General features: G+C 36.6%; 1 protein-coding gene across 5 annotated transcripts in view; it reads right to left on the reverse strand.

Moving 5' to 3' along the window:
- Positions 1-18,485, reverse strand: part of septin7a (septin 7a) — a 59,831-nt gene that overhangs the window by 35,780 nt on the left and 5,566 nt on the right. For 4 of the 5 annotated variants that reach the window (XM_048201881.1, XM_048201880.1, XM_048201878.1 and 1 more), the window contains exons 2-4: positions 15,857-15,861; positions 13,718-13,820; positions 1,188-1,294 (exon numbers count right to left, since the gene is read on the reverse strand). In XM_048201881.1, coding sequence (XP_048057838.1) covers positions 1,188-1,294; positions 13,718-13,820; positions 15,857-15,861 — 215 coding nt within the window. Of the gene's footprint in view, positions 1-1,187; positions 1,295-13,717; positions 13,821-15,856; positions 15,862-16,024; positions 16,027-18,485 lie in introns of all 5 variants that reach the window. The other variant, XM_048201879.1, reaches the window with a different exon arrangement.

Below are 18,485 nucleotides of genomic sequence, written 5' to 3' on the forward strand. Positions count from 1 at the left end.
AACATTATGAAAGGCATTAGACAAGGGCAGAACGTCTGGATGTGCACAGCTGAATCAACAGACTAGGTAAGCAAGCAAGGACAATAGCGAAAAATGGCAGATGGAGCAATAATAACTGACATGATACATGATATCATGATATTTTTAGTGATATTTGTAAATTGTCTTTCTAAATGTTTCGTTAGCATGTTGCTAATGTACTGTTAAATGTGGTTAAAGTTACGATCGTTTCTTACTGTATTCACGGAGACAAGAGCCGCTGCTATTTTCACTTTTAAACACTTGCAGTCTGTATAATGCATAAACACAACTTCATTCTTTATAAATCTCTCCAACAGTGTAGCATTAGCCGTTAGCCACGGAGCATAGCCTCAAACTCATTCAGAATCAATGTAAACATCAAAATAAACACTGTACTTACGCGATTAGACATGCTGCATGACGAACACTTTGTAAAGATCCATTTTGAGAGTTATATTAGCTATGTGACCTTTTTTTTATGTTGTTTAAGGCAAGCACGAGCTCCATGGGCATGGAGCACGAGATTTAAAGGGCCACACACCCTGAATCGGCTCATATTTAATGATGCCCCAAAATAGGCAGCTAAAAAAATGAATTAAAAAAAATCTATGGGGTATTTTGAGCTGAAACTTCACAGACACATTCAGGGGACACCTTAGACTTATATTACATCTTTTTTTTTAAAGTTCTATGGCACCTTTAAATGCCTGAAATAAGGTCTGTGTTTAACACAAACTAGTTTCACATCTTATTCTATGACATAAAATACATCAGTAATATGTTTTTTTTTAAAAGCTTCTACTTGTTTTGAAAAAGACGGCTGCTAACAAGTGTCTAAATGGGACTACAGAAGTACAGGTTTTCTGGGACATTAAATGTCATCACACTGAAGAGGTAAACTCCTAGTCCACTTTCACAGCCTCATTGTGTTTATAATAATGCTTTTGCAAACTATTCTAACTAAACATTTCAGGGAAAATGTTTTTAAATTAAGTTATCAGAAGCTTAATGGTGGTGAGTTCCAAAAGCCAACTTAAAAATCCTAATGGGTTTTCGTCAAGGAAACCAGGGTGATGCGAACTTATGGACTGGGCAACAAAAATGTAGCGCTTTGTAGTGATCTCATGGTAAAAAGAGGATACATCCGTATGCTGAGTGGATCTTACCTGAACAGTTTTCTTGATTCTGTGAGAGGGTCCGGGATACTCTGGTGAGTACAAGTCTGTCAGAAACAGGGAGTTGATAAGTGTAGACTTCCCCAAACCTGATTCTCCTGCAGGACAGAGAATAAGACATTACGTCAGGATGTGACTCAGTCATCACTTCTGTTGTTTGTGAACAAGGACTGTGTGGAATTTCAGTCTGCAGATTTCCATAGAATCTGAACAGCCATCATTCACAATGTTCTACACATCCACTTCTTACATTCCCGTTTAATTAAATATTTTGAGTAAATTGTGGTGTTTGCTAAAGCTAGGGCCCAATTAAATCTGATTTATTTATTTCCTAATTACGTTTTCCGTTTTTATTTTTTCCTGGATTCTGTTTTAATGGTTTAATATTATGTTTTAATCATCAAAATGATTTTTTTATTATTATTTTTTCATGCTTATTTTCTGCAAATTCCATTTTATCATAATTTTTTTAATTCTGTTTTAATTTTTCTGTGATTTCTTACAAAGAAAGAAAAACAAAGTGATTCAAAAAGAAAAATACAAAGCATACAAAAATGCTTTCCTTAGATCGCTTTCCTTATTCAAACTGACTTTTTCTCCTATGAATATATGATTGAGCTGTATTATATACTTGGAAATTTATATGAGCAATATCACACTCATAGCCATGCAAAATGGCACTATATCTATATCAGATGAGCTGTAGTGTTGATTTTGTGTGAAAAGATTACACAAAAACTCTAATTTTACATATATTGTCTTTCAATAATTCAAGCACTTTTCGAGTACCTTTTCATAAAAATGGCTGTTTTCAAGGGTTTTCCAGGAAAAAAAAAGTCAAATTCAAGTACTTCAAGCTCTTTAAGCACCTATAAGCAACCCTGTACTTTCGATTGTTAATTCAAAATTTGCCAAATTCTGTGACATTCCACGTTACACAATAAATTATATTTTAAGAACTGGATTCCATAATTCTGTCCACTTTTTCCACATGGCAGAAATCATAGGGCCCTATAAGGAACATCATTGCAAATCTACCAAACTCAGCGCTCGGAATGTCTGAAATGTTTCAGTTTTTTTAAACTTAACTCCAAAAACAGGAAATCAGTCTGGAGGAGTGGCATAATGTAATCAGCTTTGACATGAACTTATATGGGGTCGCTTGCTGAGTGTGGGAATCGCAGACGGCATTTGAAATTTGTGGAATTCCATGAACTACAAGAGAATACTATTTATCTGGATAGATGGAGAGAAAATCTAAACAGTCTGAAACTCAGACTCAATATGATAAAGTGCAAACCAGGAGAAGAACCAGAGGGTGAGCTGAGAACCAAGATAAACAAAGAGGATGCTCAAAAAACAAAACAAACTTTATTAGTGGTGTTTGCTAAGACAAGCATCACCATTGCTCATACTTAACCTTTAACCCTTAACCCTAAGTGTTAAACTGTGCTGGATGAATTGAATTAAAGTTTGTGCTATAAATATGAATAACTCAAATTACCAGGGTTGTTTAGAAAAGGGACACAGTAACCTGTAAAACCAACTAGACTTATGATTTTTCACCTAGTGGACAATAAAACTATAATGAGGGTGAACTCTTATGACTTACACTACTGTTCAAAAGTTTGGGACTTTTTAAGTGTTTTTGAAAGAACTCTTGTGCTCACCGAGGCTGCATTTATTTGATCGAAAATACAGTAAAAACAGTTATACTGTGAAATATTATTACAATTTTAAGTAATGGTTTTCTTACTTGAATATATTTTAAAATGTAATGTATTTTTGTGATGGCAAAGCGGAATTTTCAGTAGCTATTACCAAAGTCCCGTTTAAAGGGTTGGTTGACCCAAAAATGAAAATAATGTCATTTATTATTCACCCTCATGTCGTTCTACACCCGTAAGACCTTCAGTCATCTTCGGAACACAAATTAAGATATTTTTGATTAAATCCAATGGCTCAGTGAGGCCTGCATTCACAGCAATGACATTTCCTCTCTCAAGATCCATAAAGGTACTAAAAACATATTTAAAACAGTATTATAAAGTGACGAGAATATTTTTGTGCGCCAAAAAAAACAAAACAATAACGACTATTCAACAATATTCAACAACAATTGCGAATCGAATCAGTGACTCGGAGCGCCAAAGTCACGTGATTTCAGCAGTTTAGCTGTTTGATAGGATATCCGAGACACTGATTTGATTCGTAAAGCTCCGAAGCAGTGTTTTGAAATTGGCTCATCACTATATTGTTGAAAAATGTGTTTGTTTGTTTTTTTTGGCGCAAAAAAATATTCTTGTCACTTAATAATATTAAGGTAGAACTACTGAACTCGCATGAACTGTTTTAAATATGTTTGTAGTACCTTTATTGATCTTCAGAGAAGAAATGCCATTGCTGTGAATGAAGGCATCACTGAGCCATTGGATTTCAACAAAAAATATCTTAATTTGTGTTCCGAAGATGAATGAAGGCCTTACGGGTGTGGAACAACAAGAGGGTAATAAATGACTTTTAAAAGCTACAAGCAACAGCACAAATAAATACAATAGAGCAAATATATTATAATATATAAATTATATATATTATATATATATATAATTTTTTTTTTTTTTAATTCTTTGAATACAATGTTCACAAGAACAGCATTTATTTGAAATAGAATTCTTTTGTAACATTATACTTCACTGTTACTTTTGATCAATTTCATTCATCCTTGTTGAATAAATGTATTAATTTCTTTTAAAAAAATACTGACCCCAAACTTTTGAACGGTAGTGTATGTCAGCAAACAACTCTGGAACCCCAAAGAACTGTCAACTAATTTCACACACTGAAAACAACTGACATTTTCTTCTGAAAAATATAAATGTAGTTTGTAATGTGCCAAAACGGAAACTCATCCCACTCTGTGTTATTTGTAAAATATTGCTGACATTTGATTTCCACACACTTCAAGTGCTTCCCCACAATGCACATCACCAACAACAAGTGACTTTTTCACAGAACAATTCCTCCAAGCATCCGTGAGCGATCCATCAACTGGATGCGTGGCAACGTGGTTCCTGTAAGGCCTGGAACAAAGAGGACAGTGTGAAGGAAACTGGGTGCATGCTGGCACAGAGCAGAGCTGGGCTTCTCTTCTGACCTTTAACAAGTGCCCAACCCAGTGCCACTTCCACAGAAAGCTAAAGCAGCACGTAAAACAGGGAGAGAACCTTCAAACAAAGAAAAGCTTCTTTTCAAATCCTAAATGTTTTCCAGAAGGGCAGAACAACAGTGACCTCACCATTGCAACTGAAACATCTTCCACTCAGCCTGGAGATATGCAAAATAAACTGCTTTCTTTGAGCAGAATGAGGAAGAGCCCAACAGGATTTATTTTGCTTGCTGAATGTGGTCTTTGAGAACAGGCCCATGGTCTTGAGAAAACATCAAGTGAAATACGGTCTTCTTTTAAAATGTCATTATGAATTAGGGAAACAATAAAAAGCAGGCAGCGAGTGGTGGAGCGAAGCGGGTACTGGCGATGCACTTCTGCCATTTCCAATGCAGCTGAGAGACCAGAAAAAAAACAGCCAAGATGGTGGAGTTACTCCTGGAAGACACATGACACTGAATATAGGGCTGCCAGAGTGAAGAATTTCCCTGCTAGAAGAAATCCACATAAAAAGCAGAAGATTTTATGGAATCGTAGCTTGCAGGAGTTATGGTATCGCAACTTGCAGCAGCTGTTTAAGGAAACTAATTTGGTACAAAATCTTAAACCGATAGTTCACCAAAAACAAACATTTCGAACATTACTCACCGTCATGTCACTTCAAATCTGTATGACTTTCTTTCTATAGTGGAATACAAAAGTATGGTCTTCATTAGGGCTGGACGATTAATTGAAAAGTAATCGAAACTGAAATTCAGAACCTCTAACTGACGTAATTTCCCCATGTCGGTTATTTCGTTTTTTTAATCCTGTTAATACTTCCCCCTTAAAAACATACTATCGCGTGTGTAGCCACTTGACTCCGCCCCGTCCAGTCAGTGGCATAAAAGCAACATGGAGGTGAACGCCGGAGAGTCATGGCGCGTCTTCACTAAACTTTGTCAGTTGTATTTGTTATAAGGTGTACCAGTTTGGACATTCAAGCGATTTTAGACAATTGGATATATGTTATTACTACCGTGCTTGTGCAGCTGCATTGTGGCACAAAGACTCATACAAACAGTAGCTGCGCAAAACGTGAAGATCGCGTGCACAGAGAGGAACGCAGAAACTAGTTGTCAGTGCTGTCCTGTGATTTATCACTAAAGGCGGGTGTACACGGTGCGATTTTTGCTGTCATACGAGCTCGCAAGCAATTTTTTTCAATCGCGTGGAAATCGTTGATGCTCGTATGGTCGTGGCTCGTATCATGTGCGAGGAATTACGAGCCGAGCAGAGTGCCTTACAAGCTCTTCCCAACAAAAAAAGTCCAAAAACTATCAGTTTGAATTTGTGACGTGTGCGGTTGAACAAGCCAATTTTTCAATCTATCTGAAGTTGACCAATCAAGAGCTTAGGAAAACCACAGAAGAAGAAGAAAGATGAAGATGACAGCGCCACGGTGAATTTGAACCATTGAAAAGGAGGATAAACTCGCTGAACTTTGGGCGAGTGCTGTATGATGCGTCAAGCAGTGTGTACCATGACAGGGTCGTCCGAGATGATATTTTACAGTGGATCGCCCAAGAGCTGTTATCAGGTTAAAAAATAAATTATGCTTGATATGACTCGACTCATGATCCGCTCTTGATCACGACATGAAATTTCTCTGTACTACTGTTCTATACGTGTTGGTAGCCATTAAAGAAAATTATATTTAGTTTCACATTTATGCCTATATTTACAAATTTACAAATATGCCTATTATAATGTTATTTTTTTAATTTCATCTATTTGATTAAGACAAGTGAACAGCATGAGTAAGATAGAATACATCATAAGATGCGCAATACATCTGGAGACATGGAGTGGGTCAGACATGATTTTGATCACTTCATTAAGTTTTGTTTTGTAGAAAGCCTTTCTTTAAAGTGAATTTCGTTTTGTAAAAATTGTATCTTAATTTTAATCAATGTTTCATCAATCAATTGCTTGGATTTCATAAATAAGAAGCAAATATATTCATGGATGCGCGGGCGCGATCACTTGCACTTGATCTGGAGCACGTCTTACAGGCTAAATGAACTGAAATTCAGCGCATAGGCTGCTTATCTCACAGACACGAGAAAAATATCTCTAGAAAGCTTGAAAGGTCTTCTTTTAAACGAAATAGGCATAATTCAAAACGAAAAGAAATGGGCTACTCTCTGATTATGTATTCTGAATGAAATATGCATTCTCTATGCACATCCACTGCGAAGATGATGAGAGTCAGCAATGTCAACTTCATCTTTGCAGCCGACACTGATTTAGAAATCATTAGATTATTAAAAAACAATTAAAATGTCTCCTTGCTGTTTTTTTTTTTTTTTTTTTTGGTCAAATTCATAATCATTTCTTTTGCCGGTTCTTTATGGCAAGCTTTATGCGTGCGCTTGAGTGCTATATAAATGCTAATTATAATAGCTTATTCTCTCCAGTATTTAAGAAATTGAATGTGATTAATCAACTAATCAATGTGATTAGTCAATTAATGGCTTGAACAACTATAGTCGATGAGAAAAAAAAAAAAAAAACTTTTCTCACTTAGGTCTATTTTCTATCCAGCATGTCACAAAGGGTATTCTGATTTGAGCTGACATGCAATCTTCCGACCATCAGAATTCGCACCGTGTACGCCTGCCTTAAAGTAGCTTAGAAACTCAAAAACTTATTATAGCATATATTTTTCTACTTTTGAAGGAACTATTTACAACCCACAGTTTCACAATTAATACAGAGACGATATGACTAATTCACACACGCAATAGCTCTCATTACTGGTACTGTACTAATGTATCTTTATCTGATTTACAACGAGCAGAAATCTGTAAGAAACGTTACAAACCATAGATAAAATAACTGCTGAAAGTGAGCTGTTATGTCAGATCACTTTTTCAAAAGAAAATATCCCAACTTTAATAGTCAAGCATACTTACAGTATAAACCTTGTCAGTGAACTATGAGGGCCAAAAAAACCCAAAACAAACAAAATAATCGTTAATTAATCATAATCGAGGTAAAATGTTCAATTAATCGAGGTTTTGACTTTAGGCCATAATCGTCCAGCCCTAGTTCTTCATGTTGCTCATTTGCTCAAGTGCTTCCAGGCTCCAAAATGGATAAATGCTGCTGCAATTATGCTAAACTACATTGTTTCTTATGTCTCCCAACTAAAGTGTAAACATTTGTTTTGAATATTGTGCAAGCACAAATAAGATTTGATAGCTGCGCTTTTGTAGTGTTCCTTTGTTCTTTTTGGAATTCAACAGCAGACATTAACATTCATTTTATTGTATGGAAAAGAACAATGTGAATATTCTGCTGCTGATTCTTCCGTGATCCATCTAGGGTTCAAAATTAACAAACGGCAAACATATATATATATATATATATATATATATATATATATATATATATATATATATATATATATATATATATATATATATATATATATATATATATATATATATATATATACAGTACAGTCCAAAAGTTTGGAACCACTAAGATTTTTAATGTTTTTAAAAGAAGTTTCGTCTGCTCACCAAGGCTACATTTATTTAATTAAAAATACAGTAAAAAAGCAGTAATATTGTGAAATATTATTACAATTTAAAATAACTGTTTTCTATTTGAATATATTTCACAAAGTAATTTATTCCTGTGATGGCAAAGCTGAATTTTCAGCATCGTTACTCCAGTCTTCAGTGTCACATGATCCTTCAGAAATCATTCTAATATGCTGATTTGCTGCTCAGTAAACATTTATGATTATTTTCAATGTTGGAAACAGTTATGTACTTTTTTTTTTTTTTTCAGGATTCCTTGATGAATAGAAAGTTCAAAAGAACAGTATTTATCTGAAATACAAAGCTTCTGTAGCATTATACACTACCGTTCAAAAGTCTGGGGTCAGTAAGAATTTTTATTTTTATTTTTTTGAAAAGAAATTAAAGAAATTAATACTTTTATTCAGCAAGGATGCATTAAATCAATCAAAAGTGGCAGTAAAGACATTTATAATGTTACAAAAGATGTTCTTTTGAACTTTCTATTCATCAAATAATCCTGAAAAAAAATATTGTACACAAATATTTTGTACAATTGTACACATTAAATGTTTCTTGAGCAGCAGATCAGCATATTAGAATGATTTATGAAGGATCATGTGACACTGAAGACTGAAGACTGTGACACTGATGCTGAAAATTCAGCTTTGCCATCACAGGAATAAATTACTTTGTGAAATATATTCAAATAGAAAACAGTTATTTTAAATTGTAATAATATTTCACAATATTTGTTTTTTACTGTATTTTTAATTAAATAAATGTAGCCTTGGTGAGCAGACGAAACTTCTTTTAAAAACATTAAAAATCTTAGTGGTTCCAAACTTTTGGACTGTACTGTGTATATATATATATATATATATATATATATAAATTAAACCCCGCCCCCTTCGGACCCCACCACCGCAACACTGGCGGTTGTTGGTGATTTGCCACCGCGGTAGTAAAAATATGCCACCGTCACAGCCCTAGTCCTAATCAGGCACCACTACTTATGAACACAGACACACACCCATTTGACACTATAATAAAGCAAAACACATTTTGGATCATAACTTCATTTCAGTCTATAAAAATTCTGATATTTTCTTTAAAAAAATGCTCTTTCAAACTCCTAGGCAGTTGTTTAGATCTTCACCAAATTAAGCACACAGGCACAGCAGCAAGGGATGGTGGTGGCAAAAAGTTATCAATATAATTTTGATTTGCTGAAGTGTTGCAAAGTTATTAATGAATTACAGTAAATGGCCTGGTGTCACTCATTCATGATTTGACCTACATTTGTTGTCTCCTGAATCCAATGTCCCAACCTTAACAAAACTTGATACACAGTATTAATGTAAAAGCCTGATCAGAACAGCAAAGTCCACAACACAGCTAAAATGACAGCCAATCAGAATCCACCAATGCTGACCAATGCAAATCAGTGTCTACAAGTAAAGAAAACATTTGACTGAGCTAAATATATACCATCAATTGTATATACTTTTCACTTCTGGTGATCCATATATGCAATATTAAGCCTCCAAAATGAGGAACCACATTACAAAGCAATCGTTACAGGTGCAGGTTCACTTCCTGTTACTGTGTATATTATTATTTTTTTTTTTTCTTGCATATTTGTAGCAAACATATTATAACAGAGACAAAAATAAATATTTTTTAATATTTTAATCATTTACTTGCCATTGACAATGTACAAAAAGTTACATTCTAGATCCATTGTAGGAAGAAAAGCCATATAAGTTTGGAACAACATTAGGGTGAATAAATGACGAAATATGTTTTTTTTCCTCAACTTATCCTTTAAGTAGTTAAACTCTGAATCACTCCATGCAAGAGGTGTAAGTGTATATGCAGACAGTGTTTAGTATTAAGGAAGGAGGGAAAGACATTGATAAATGAACAAAAAGATGACTATGGGCCGAAAGTTTACCATGTTAACACTAGAGCTAATTACAGAGTCCTTCATTGAACTCTGCTTCAACAATGATGATAGATCAGGGCTTTCCTGTCAGCCGCCCAAAAATGCAAAACTGCGGTATCTGTAACCCGCCCTGTCCCTGTGCGTTACGAAACTCACTGTTTGTATTGTGTCAAATCCTTACAGGCCTGCCTTGAGCAGATGAAAAACAACATACAACAAGCATCCATCTAGCCTCCTGTATTTCACAACATTAGCCAATACAAAACACTTCTCAGGCACAGCAAACACTACAATAAGCCCAAACTGTTTCAATGGAGGCAATCTAAACACAAGAGGTGTTAAGTGTTACAGAAGTCCAGAGAAGAGCGGGGTGAGAGTCATGCCACTGGAGCAGTTCAACCCAAAGACCACCAGGCGGATCGGTAAGGGTCCAGCTTGCTTCCTTTAAAGGAAATATCCCACAGCTGTGTAAACCAGGGGGCTTATTCCAGAGGAACTCCCCATCGAATGATAGGGGTGGGGGAAGCAGGAAAAGCTCAGGCCTGTGCTGGCAGGGACGAACTTTCAAAGAACTTTCACTGGCTCGGATAAAACCAGAATGCAGGAAAGAAGATCTGTTTATGTATGCTGTCACAAAGAGCCATTTAAAGGGATTGTTCACCGGAAAAAGAAAATTCAGAGAGCTATGCACTAGGGTTGTCAAAAGTAACAGTACTTCGGTACCAAGTCGGTACTGAAATACTGGAAAATGTGACGATACCAGCATTTCCCCCTAGCATTTTGAGCGCTGTTGAGCAGATTCTGACTAACTTTTACACCTCTGACTGGCCATTGTGTTCACATGCTCAACAGAAATGTCTGTGATTGGCTACAATGATCAAAGCTTCAAAAACATGTTAATAGACCTCCTTACCAAGCGTTTGCACAGATACACACGGGAGCGTTTAAAAGCAGGCGTATATCAGCAGATCCGCTGATTTCAAATGGATCCGCTGATAGACGTCTGCTTTCAAATGCTCCCGTGGGTATCTGTGCAAGCACTCGGTGAAGAGCGTCAAAGATGTCTACTTACAACATGTTTTTGAAGCACTGATCATTGTAGCCATATCTGTTGAGTGTGTGAACACAATGGCCAATCAGAGGTGTTTAAGTTAGTCAGAATCTGCTCAACAGCACTCAAAAGTCTTAGGGGAAATGCTGGTATCGTCACATTTTTAACATTTCAGTACTGACTTGGTACCGAAGTACCGGTACTTTTGACAACCCTACTAAGCACAAGTGAAGATATTTTGTGAAAACCTAATTTTTCATTTTTTTTTTTTTTGCACCCAAAGCACATACTTTACATTGCTTTTTATGATGCCTTCAAGACCTTTTTGGTGCTGAAAGTTTTGATTTCCTAGATTTTCAATGAATGGAAAGAAATATCTTCATTTGTGTTCCAAATATGAGCATAAGTCATAAGATGTCGATGTTGAAATTATCGAAATATCACAAATGTACATGTCGTGATATATGCATATCGAATAACTGCATAATTTAAATACTCCAAAAGATTACAAAAGGTCAAAGTTTTAGGTCCATGCAGACAGCAGAGAGCAGACTGGACACATGACTGTTACATACATGACATGCTTAATTTTATTAAATGCATCAAGCGTACATGGAAGCCGTCTCTCGGACAGAGCGCAATCCCGAATTCAGTTCTCTTCCGCAGTTTATATGGTCAAATACACACAAAATGATGTCAAAATGCCCGTCTTTGTGAGTATTTACATAAACACCGTCAGTCTTAAGCGGAGTAAACAGTTGAAAAAGGAAGCATGCGTGTAACAATATATTGAATCTGCACAGTTCTTAAAGTGACAGCTGTAAGGATGCTTTCTTCTCACAAAAAGAATGTGAAACGTATGTTGGTTATATCATTTTCAGTTTTTAAATATAATTTACATTTATTATACCCACTTAAAGCATTATCGTATCGCATCTCGAATATCACATATTGCATTTTTTTCAATTTCGTGCAGCAATTGCCTTCTTCAATATGGTGCAGCTCTACAGAAAGGGGTTTTTCCCCATTTTTTTAAAAATATTTGCAGAAGGCAATCTTTTTCTCATATAACATTCGATTGATAAATGAGACTAGACAGATGACCAATGATAAAGAAGGCCAATCATAATTCAGTATGCAAATAGATGCAAAATGGTAGACTAATCATAATTTAGTATGCAAATAAATGTCAGGCAGACCATTTAGACAGCCTATACCTTTATAAAATGTATATATAAAAAAAAATGCCCGGTATCAGTACAGTGTTTATTTACAACCACTGTAAAAACATCTTCCTGTCTAACAGTTTAAATCCTAAAATCTGGAATAAAATCCAACCATTATCACAGGCAAATAAAGCTTTACAGAGCTCATAATCCCAAACACTGATAATAAATGAAAAGAAAAATGAGAAGAAGAATATATGCTTCCACACAAGCCAAGATCAAGGCCAAAACTTCCAAGCGGATAGTAAACGTGTTAATGATTTGTAAATATTGACTTTCACCAGCCTCACGACTGTACCCCACTGTCAGTCAACAGACAGGTCTGAAACCATAGAAGACCCCAGTGTGCGTCCCGTCGAGAACAGATGAGTGGTCTGAACAACAACATCTGTGTTTTTATCATCCAAAGAAAGAGAGAGAGAGAGAGCTGGAAGTGTTTGACAGTGCTGCACTTCTTCAATTATTCTGCGATTCTAATTACATGCTTTACACCAAATTGCCATCTAAAAGCTTGTTTCCTGCCCAGCGTGCAGCAGAGGGGGAAACTCCAGGGTGTAGCTTCAACAACACTACTCCCAAAATCCCAATGGAGATGGAATTCTGAAAAACTGTCAGTAACGCGGCTTCTGCTCTGGATTATCTCCGTTATGAGCAGGACGTGAGTTGACCCCAGGTGGGCGTCAGTGGCAGTTTCAGGTTGTGTTGTGTTTGGAGGCCGAAGAGCTGAAGGTGGAGGTAGATGCGAGTCCTAAGGCCAGGCTGAATGAATGGGATTACAGGAAACTACCCACCCACAAGGCCACGCTCACACATACATTCCAAAGGAGGGGAAAAACCCCAGGTCCATGGGAGAATGGGAAGCACATTTGTTTTGAATGCGCGTTTCTTCAAGCCCTGCTCTCTCGTTCTGTTCTGCCATGTGAAATCCATCACAAATGCATTTCAGCGCACAGCTGCCAGCGCCCCGGCATGAAGCGGCCCGCGTGAAACCATATACCGCCAGACACATGAGTGCATATAATCCACATAGCGAAGCATGCTGGGTCACCAGCCCTCTATTTTTGACACTGCTTTTATTAACGTTTCATTCAAGCTTTTTTCCATATGTCGCAAACCTCAAAAGGACAATCTGTTTTTTAAAAAGGATAATTCACCCAAAATGAAAATTTGGTCAACATTTACTCTGTCAAGTTGTTCCAACCCATATTACCTTCTTTTCTGTGAAACATAATAGAGTCTTCTAATGATAAAGGCACTGCTCTTTTCCAGTGAATTAGAAATGTCAAGCTCCAATATCTTCTTTTGTGTTCCAAGGAAAAAAGGAAATTCAGAACAACACTAAGGTAAGTAAATAATGACAATTTTCTTTTTCCATGTGAACTATCCATTTTAAAGCTTTATGAAAAATGACTTTTAAATGAAAGAAAAATGTCTAGCAGATAGACCAAAAAGGTTGTTGCATGATTTGGTTATAGTTCTACTCAAATGACAAATGAGCTTTAATTTAAGGGGAAATTCTGTGGGCAGCAGTGGGATAAACTGGACAGAAGTTACTCACCAACGACCATGAGAGTGAACTCAAAGCCCCTCTTCACAGACTTTCTGTACACTTGGTTGGGGAGATTTGCGAATCCCACGTACCCCTCAAGGTTCTTCTGTTGCTGTAGACCAAAACAAAAACACAGTCAATGGCTTTGTCATGCCTGTCTGACAAAACACTACAAATAAGAAACAAGTAGGCGGCCATCACTCATGATTACACATGGATACTGTTAACAAGATGGATCTTCAAAAATAGAAAAACTGGGTTTGACACTTAAACAATAGCATAGAAACATGGCTATAATTAGTTAAAAGCAAGGGCTTTAAGACAAATGATCATTTAAAAACTTTATTTTTACATTTTCTGAAGAAAATGTCAGTGCTTGTTTGTGCAAAACTCTTAATGTCCACATCCAAAACAAAAAGTCCATCCCATGTCGTTATGATAACCACATGGATAACCATGACTTGCTGGAGCTCACGAACAGAGTATTTTGCTAAGCAACAGTGAATAGCAGAAGAATCCGAAACAGTCTCTCGTCTCTGTACTTTGTATTTGCTGTTATTTGATAAACAACACAGCAAATACAATTTTAACAACTGTTTGAAACATGTAAATACAGTTTGACAGTTTCTGCTCTGTGACAAGCGGGTGTGAAAAACAGATAGTTGCAGACTGTTGCCCTTTTGTACCAATGTATTCATTTTCCATAAATGCCACCTACTGTCAGAGTGAGCTAGTCAGCTGTTTTTTTCACATTGGTATAAACAGAAAAAAAACCCTCATGCGTAAATCTGAACATATTTAGCAATTTTTTGCGCTGAATATTTGTGTTGGTGTGATAAGTGTATGATAGGGCTGGGCGATATATCGCATGCGATTGTCACGCGCATTTCGTCAGTAAAGCCGGTTCCCTGATTACCGCTAAATTGCCATCACCTGCTTTCAAATGGAGCGGCATTTAATAGACAGAACCGTAGATCACTGACAAGCTACGCAATATCGCGTTCATTATCGCAGATGAATCGCCTTTGATAATGAACGCGATATTGCGTAGCTTGTCAGTGATCTACGGTTCCGTCTATTAAACGCTGCTCCATTTGAAAGCAGGTGATGGCGATTTAGCGGTAATCAGGGAACCGGCTTTACTGACGAAATGCGCGTGACAATCGCATGCGATATATCGCCCAGCCCTAGTGTATGAGTTTCTTTCGTTAGTTTCATTGGCCACCAGGCAAAAAAAATTTTTGTTATTTGTTATCAAATGTTACCACACGAACCACACAATTTAAAGTATTATTCATGTCTGTAGCATAAATAGTGTGGAACAAGTTACACACTACAGTTTAAAGGTGCTAAAGAGGATGTTTTGTTTTATACATTTTTGCAATATTACTTGAAACTGTCTTTACTAACTGATAAAAGACTATTTATTAGGTGCACTGAAAGGAATAATATTAATATACATCATCTGTGCATGAGGTAGGGCCTTAAAAACATCAGCCAATCTTTACGTGATCATCGCGTAAACGATTGGCCCTCTGGCTTGTCAATCACTGCCGTGACATTCCTTGTGAGAGACGTGCGCGGATTGGCCCTCTGGCTTGTCAATCACTGCCATGACGTTCCTTGTGAGAGACGAGCGCAGCTGCGCGCTCCAGTAACTTTCCACACTCCACAGGCGCCGCATGCAGTGTTTTTGTCCGGAGACAGGAGTAAAAACTGCAGATTATGAGTTACCTGCGGTGAGTCCGACATAATGAATCCACTAACACGATACAGCGAATGCTGGTGGTAAACACTTGTGTTCCAATACTTGTGCACGAGTTTTGGGAGGCGTTCCCTCGAAAGGAGGGGGGGTTGTTCTTACGCATGCGCTCATTTAAAAAACTCAGTAACAGTCTTTGGTTTCTCAGTCGACGAAAAGATCCTCTTTATCGCCTTTAATACTTAGGGTTAATGGTTTGTTAGTGATATGGAGTGATAGTACTAGTGCTGCTTGCCTTAAAACACCACCAATTATAATATCTAATACTAAATTTTGAGCAAACTAGCAGCACAGGCTCCAGATTTTTTTTTTATATCTTTTGGGGATCTAAATTACACGCATGTGTGTTTTGTCAGCATGTTTGAAATGATTGTACGCATACTTACTGCTACTTTGGAGAGCATTCAAATCATGTTGTTCCACATTTCGATGGATGGACGGATCAGATTCCACCAGGCAGGAAAAGAGGTATCCACATATACAAAATAAAACAGAAAGAGAGAAAATGAGAAAAGCTAACAGCTAAAGTGCATTAAGAGGTTTTTATCTCTAACTGCTGGTCTGTGATTCACTAAGAGGTTCCTGGCTCAGGTTTGATTGACAGCTGATGTTGAGCAGCCAGTGAAGCAAATAAATGATAGAACACCTGGTATTAACATTCATCTCAGGTGATCTAATCTCAAGTGGATACAACACTTTGCGATTTACCAGGTGTAAATGGCTAATGACCTATTATACTATGAAATCAGTGAGACACTCCCTGAGTTTGAGAACAAAACACATCTGTGGAAGCTTCTGTTAATAATCAGCCTATTTTAATCCTGATCCAAACCACAAAAATGTACAGCACATAGTGTTTGCCTAATGCTGTACAACTAAACCACTTCTCTAAACATACAGAATTACAGGAAGGCCAGAAAATGGGCTTCAGCACTAGACTTCCACGGTGCTTAAGCTGCCAGTAAAATGGACAGTAAAATCATCTAACTGCATAAATCAGGCCTTCTATGAATAGTATTTTCTTTCTTCTGAATCAGCAAAGCATCAAATATACTGGTCTGTGATTGCAAATTACCCAACTCATTTGACTATCAAAACCTTCATATGATTCTGCTAACACTACAAAAGGAAATGTCCTGGAGGGACACGTATGCAGCTGAACAGATGCAAGTTTGTGATGATGATTCAGAAAGTATGCTGCAACGTATTGTAAAGGGTACAGTAGGTCAGACGACTCATGCATTAGAGTATATTCAAGATGTTTTGAAGTCATAAGTTAGCTTTGTGTGAGGAACAGACCAAAAATCTTAGACTAAAGTAGTTAATAATCACATTCACAAAATTTGTGAATACAAACTTGCGTTAACAGAAACATAGAATCCAGTAATAAAAAACCTGAATATATATATTCAGGGCTCAACACTAATGATTTTTTTCTACTTGACCAGTCAGGTCCCACCACAAAAAAAATGTAATAAAATAAAATAGGCCTAGTTATGGTTTTCATTGTCTTTGATCCATAATCTTAACAAATAAAGTTATGACACCAAAAACTACTAGCCTAAATAATATAAATTTAACATAATGTTAAAGACAAGTAAACTGTCAGTAATAAAATAAGAACAAATAGTCAAATTATGAGCAATAGCACAAATAAACACAACAGAACAAATGAAATAAAGTTTTAGGTACAAAAATGGAATAATCAAATGTAAAATAACAGTGCATAGTCTTCACTGTATAAATTAAATATAATTTGATCCTTATGAAATGAAGAAAAGTTATTCAGTCAAGAGCAGTGAGTGATTTTTTCTTTGTCCTTTGTTGTTTGATTAACATTATAACATTAAAATTAAAAGACAGCAGCAGGTTTATTAGGCTGCTGTCGCTTTAAGAACTGCATGGATCCAATATACTGTTACACACGCGTTTTATTTCTCAACTGTTTATGTTCACTTAACAGACTATGTTTACAAGGATATTTGCCAATATGGGCATTTTGATGTACAGTAATTTTGTGTATGTCCGTTCAAGTACAAGACGTGAAAGAAATCAATTCAGCATTTGCGCGCTGTCTGAAGCCTTGTTTATACTTTTGCCTCGCTCCGCACCAAGAGCCTCAGCTGAAATAATCACATTTATACAATTCGCAAATACAATTTTTCTGCAGTGTGATTAGTTATTAAACTTGAGAACCAATGCCATTTTACATCATTTACATTCACTTTAAAAGGTCAATTTCAACTTTTACGTTTTTACGTTTATGCTTAGATGAACTGAAATCATATCCGTCTGATTTTTGCCAAGTCAGACAAAAGTTTCCATTTTGGGTAAACTATCCTTTTTTAATTAAAATTATTATTGCACAAAGATTTTGTCCTCCCTTACTCCATTTTCCCCACCCACACAATGCAATGCTCTTTCTTGAAACTACAAATGAAAGTCTGTTTTGAATATCCTGCACCACTTCCTGCTGACGTTATCGTTTGATGTTCTACTAGAGGGCAGGTGTTAGGTGTGAGAAACACTCTAGTACACACAAGCACTCACGCAGGAAATAATGTGTAATTATAATAATATCTGATCTCACTGGGTAAACAGAGAGGATGTACATGTTCCTTCTTCCAGTCTAAGAGCTTGTCAAAGATGAGAGAGCATGTTTGAAGGGGAACATCTGAATGCACTGATGCAAATTTGAATGGACTCAACCAGCAAAAGCCACCTCAGACTGCCATGAGGAACATGCCGAAGACCAAAAAAAGCACAACTGGATTTTCCTGTGGTGTAGCGTTGACAGAAATGGTCCACAAGGACTCACACAACCAAAAATATATCATGTCAAGGCTTTCACACATATGATATACATGACGACTGTACCTCAAGGTCACATTCTGGGTCACTGATGTGGGTTATTATGGGACAGATGGATTCCTTCATCCAGCATATGGAAAAATGTAAACAGTTAATCAAGATGTGCCAGGTTAAGCTGCTTGGACATTCACATGTCACGTCTAA

This window comes from Megalobrama amblycephala, linkage group LG9, assembly GCF_018812025.1.
Source record: "Megalobrama amblycephala isolate DHTTF-2021 linkage group LG9, ASM1881202v1, whole genome shotgun sequence".
NCBI classification, from domain to species: Eukaryota; Metazoa; Chordata; class Actinopteri; order Cypriniformes; family Xenocyprididae; genus Megalobrama; species Megalobrama amblycephala.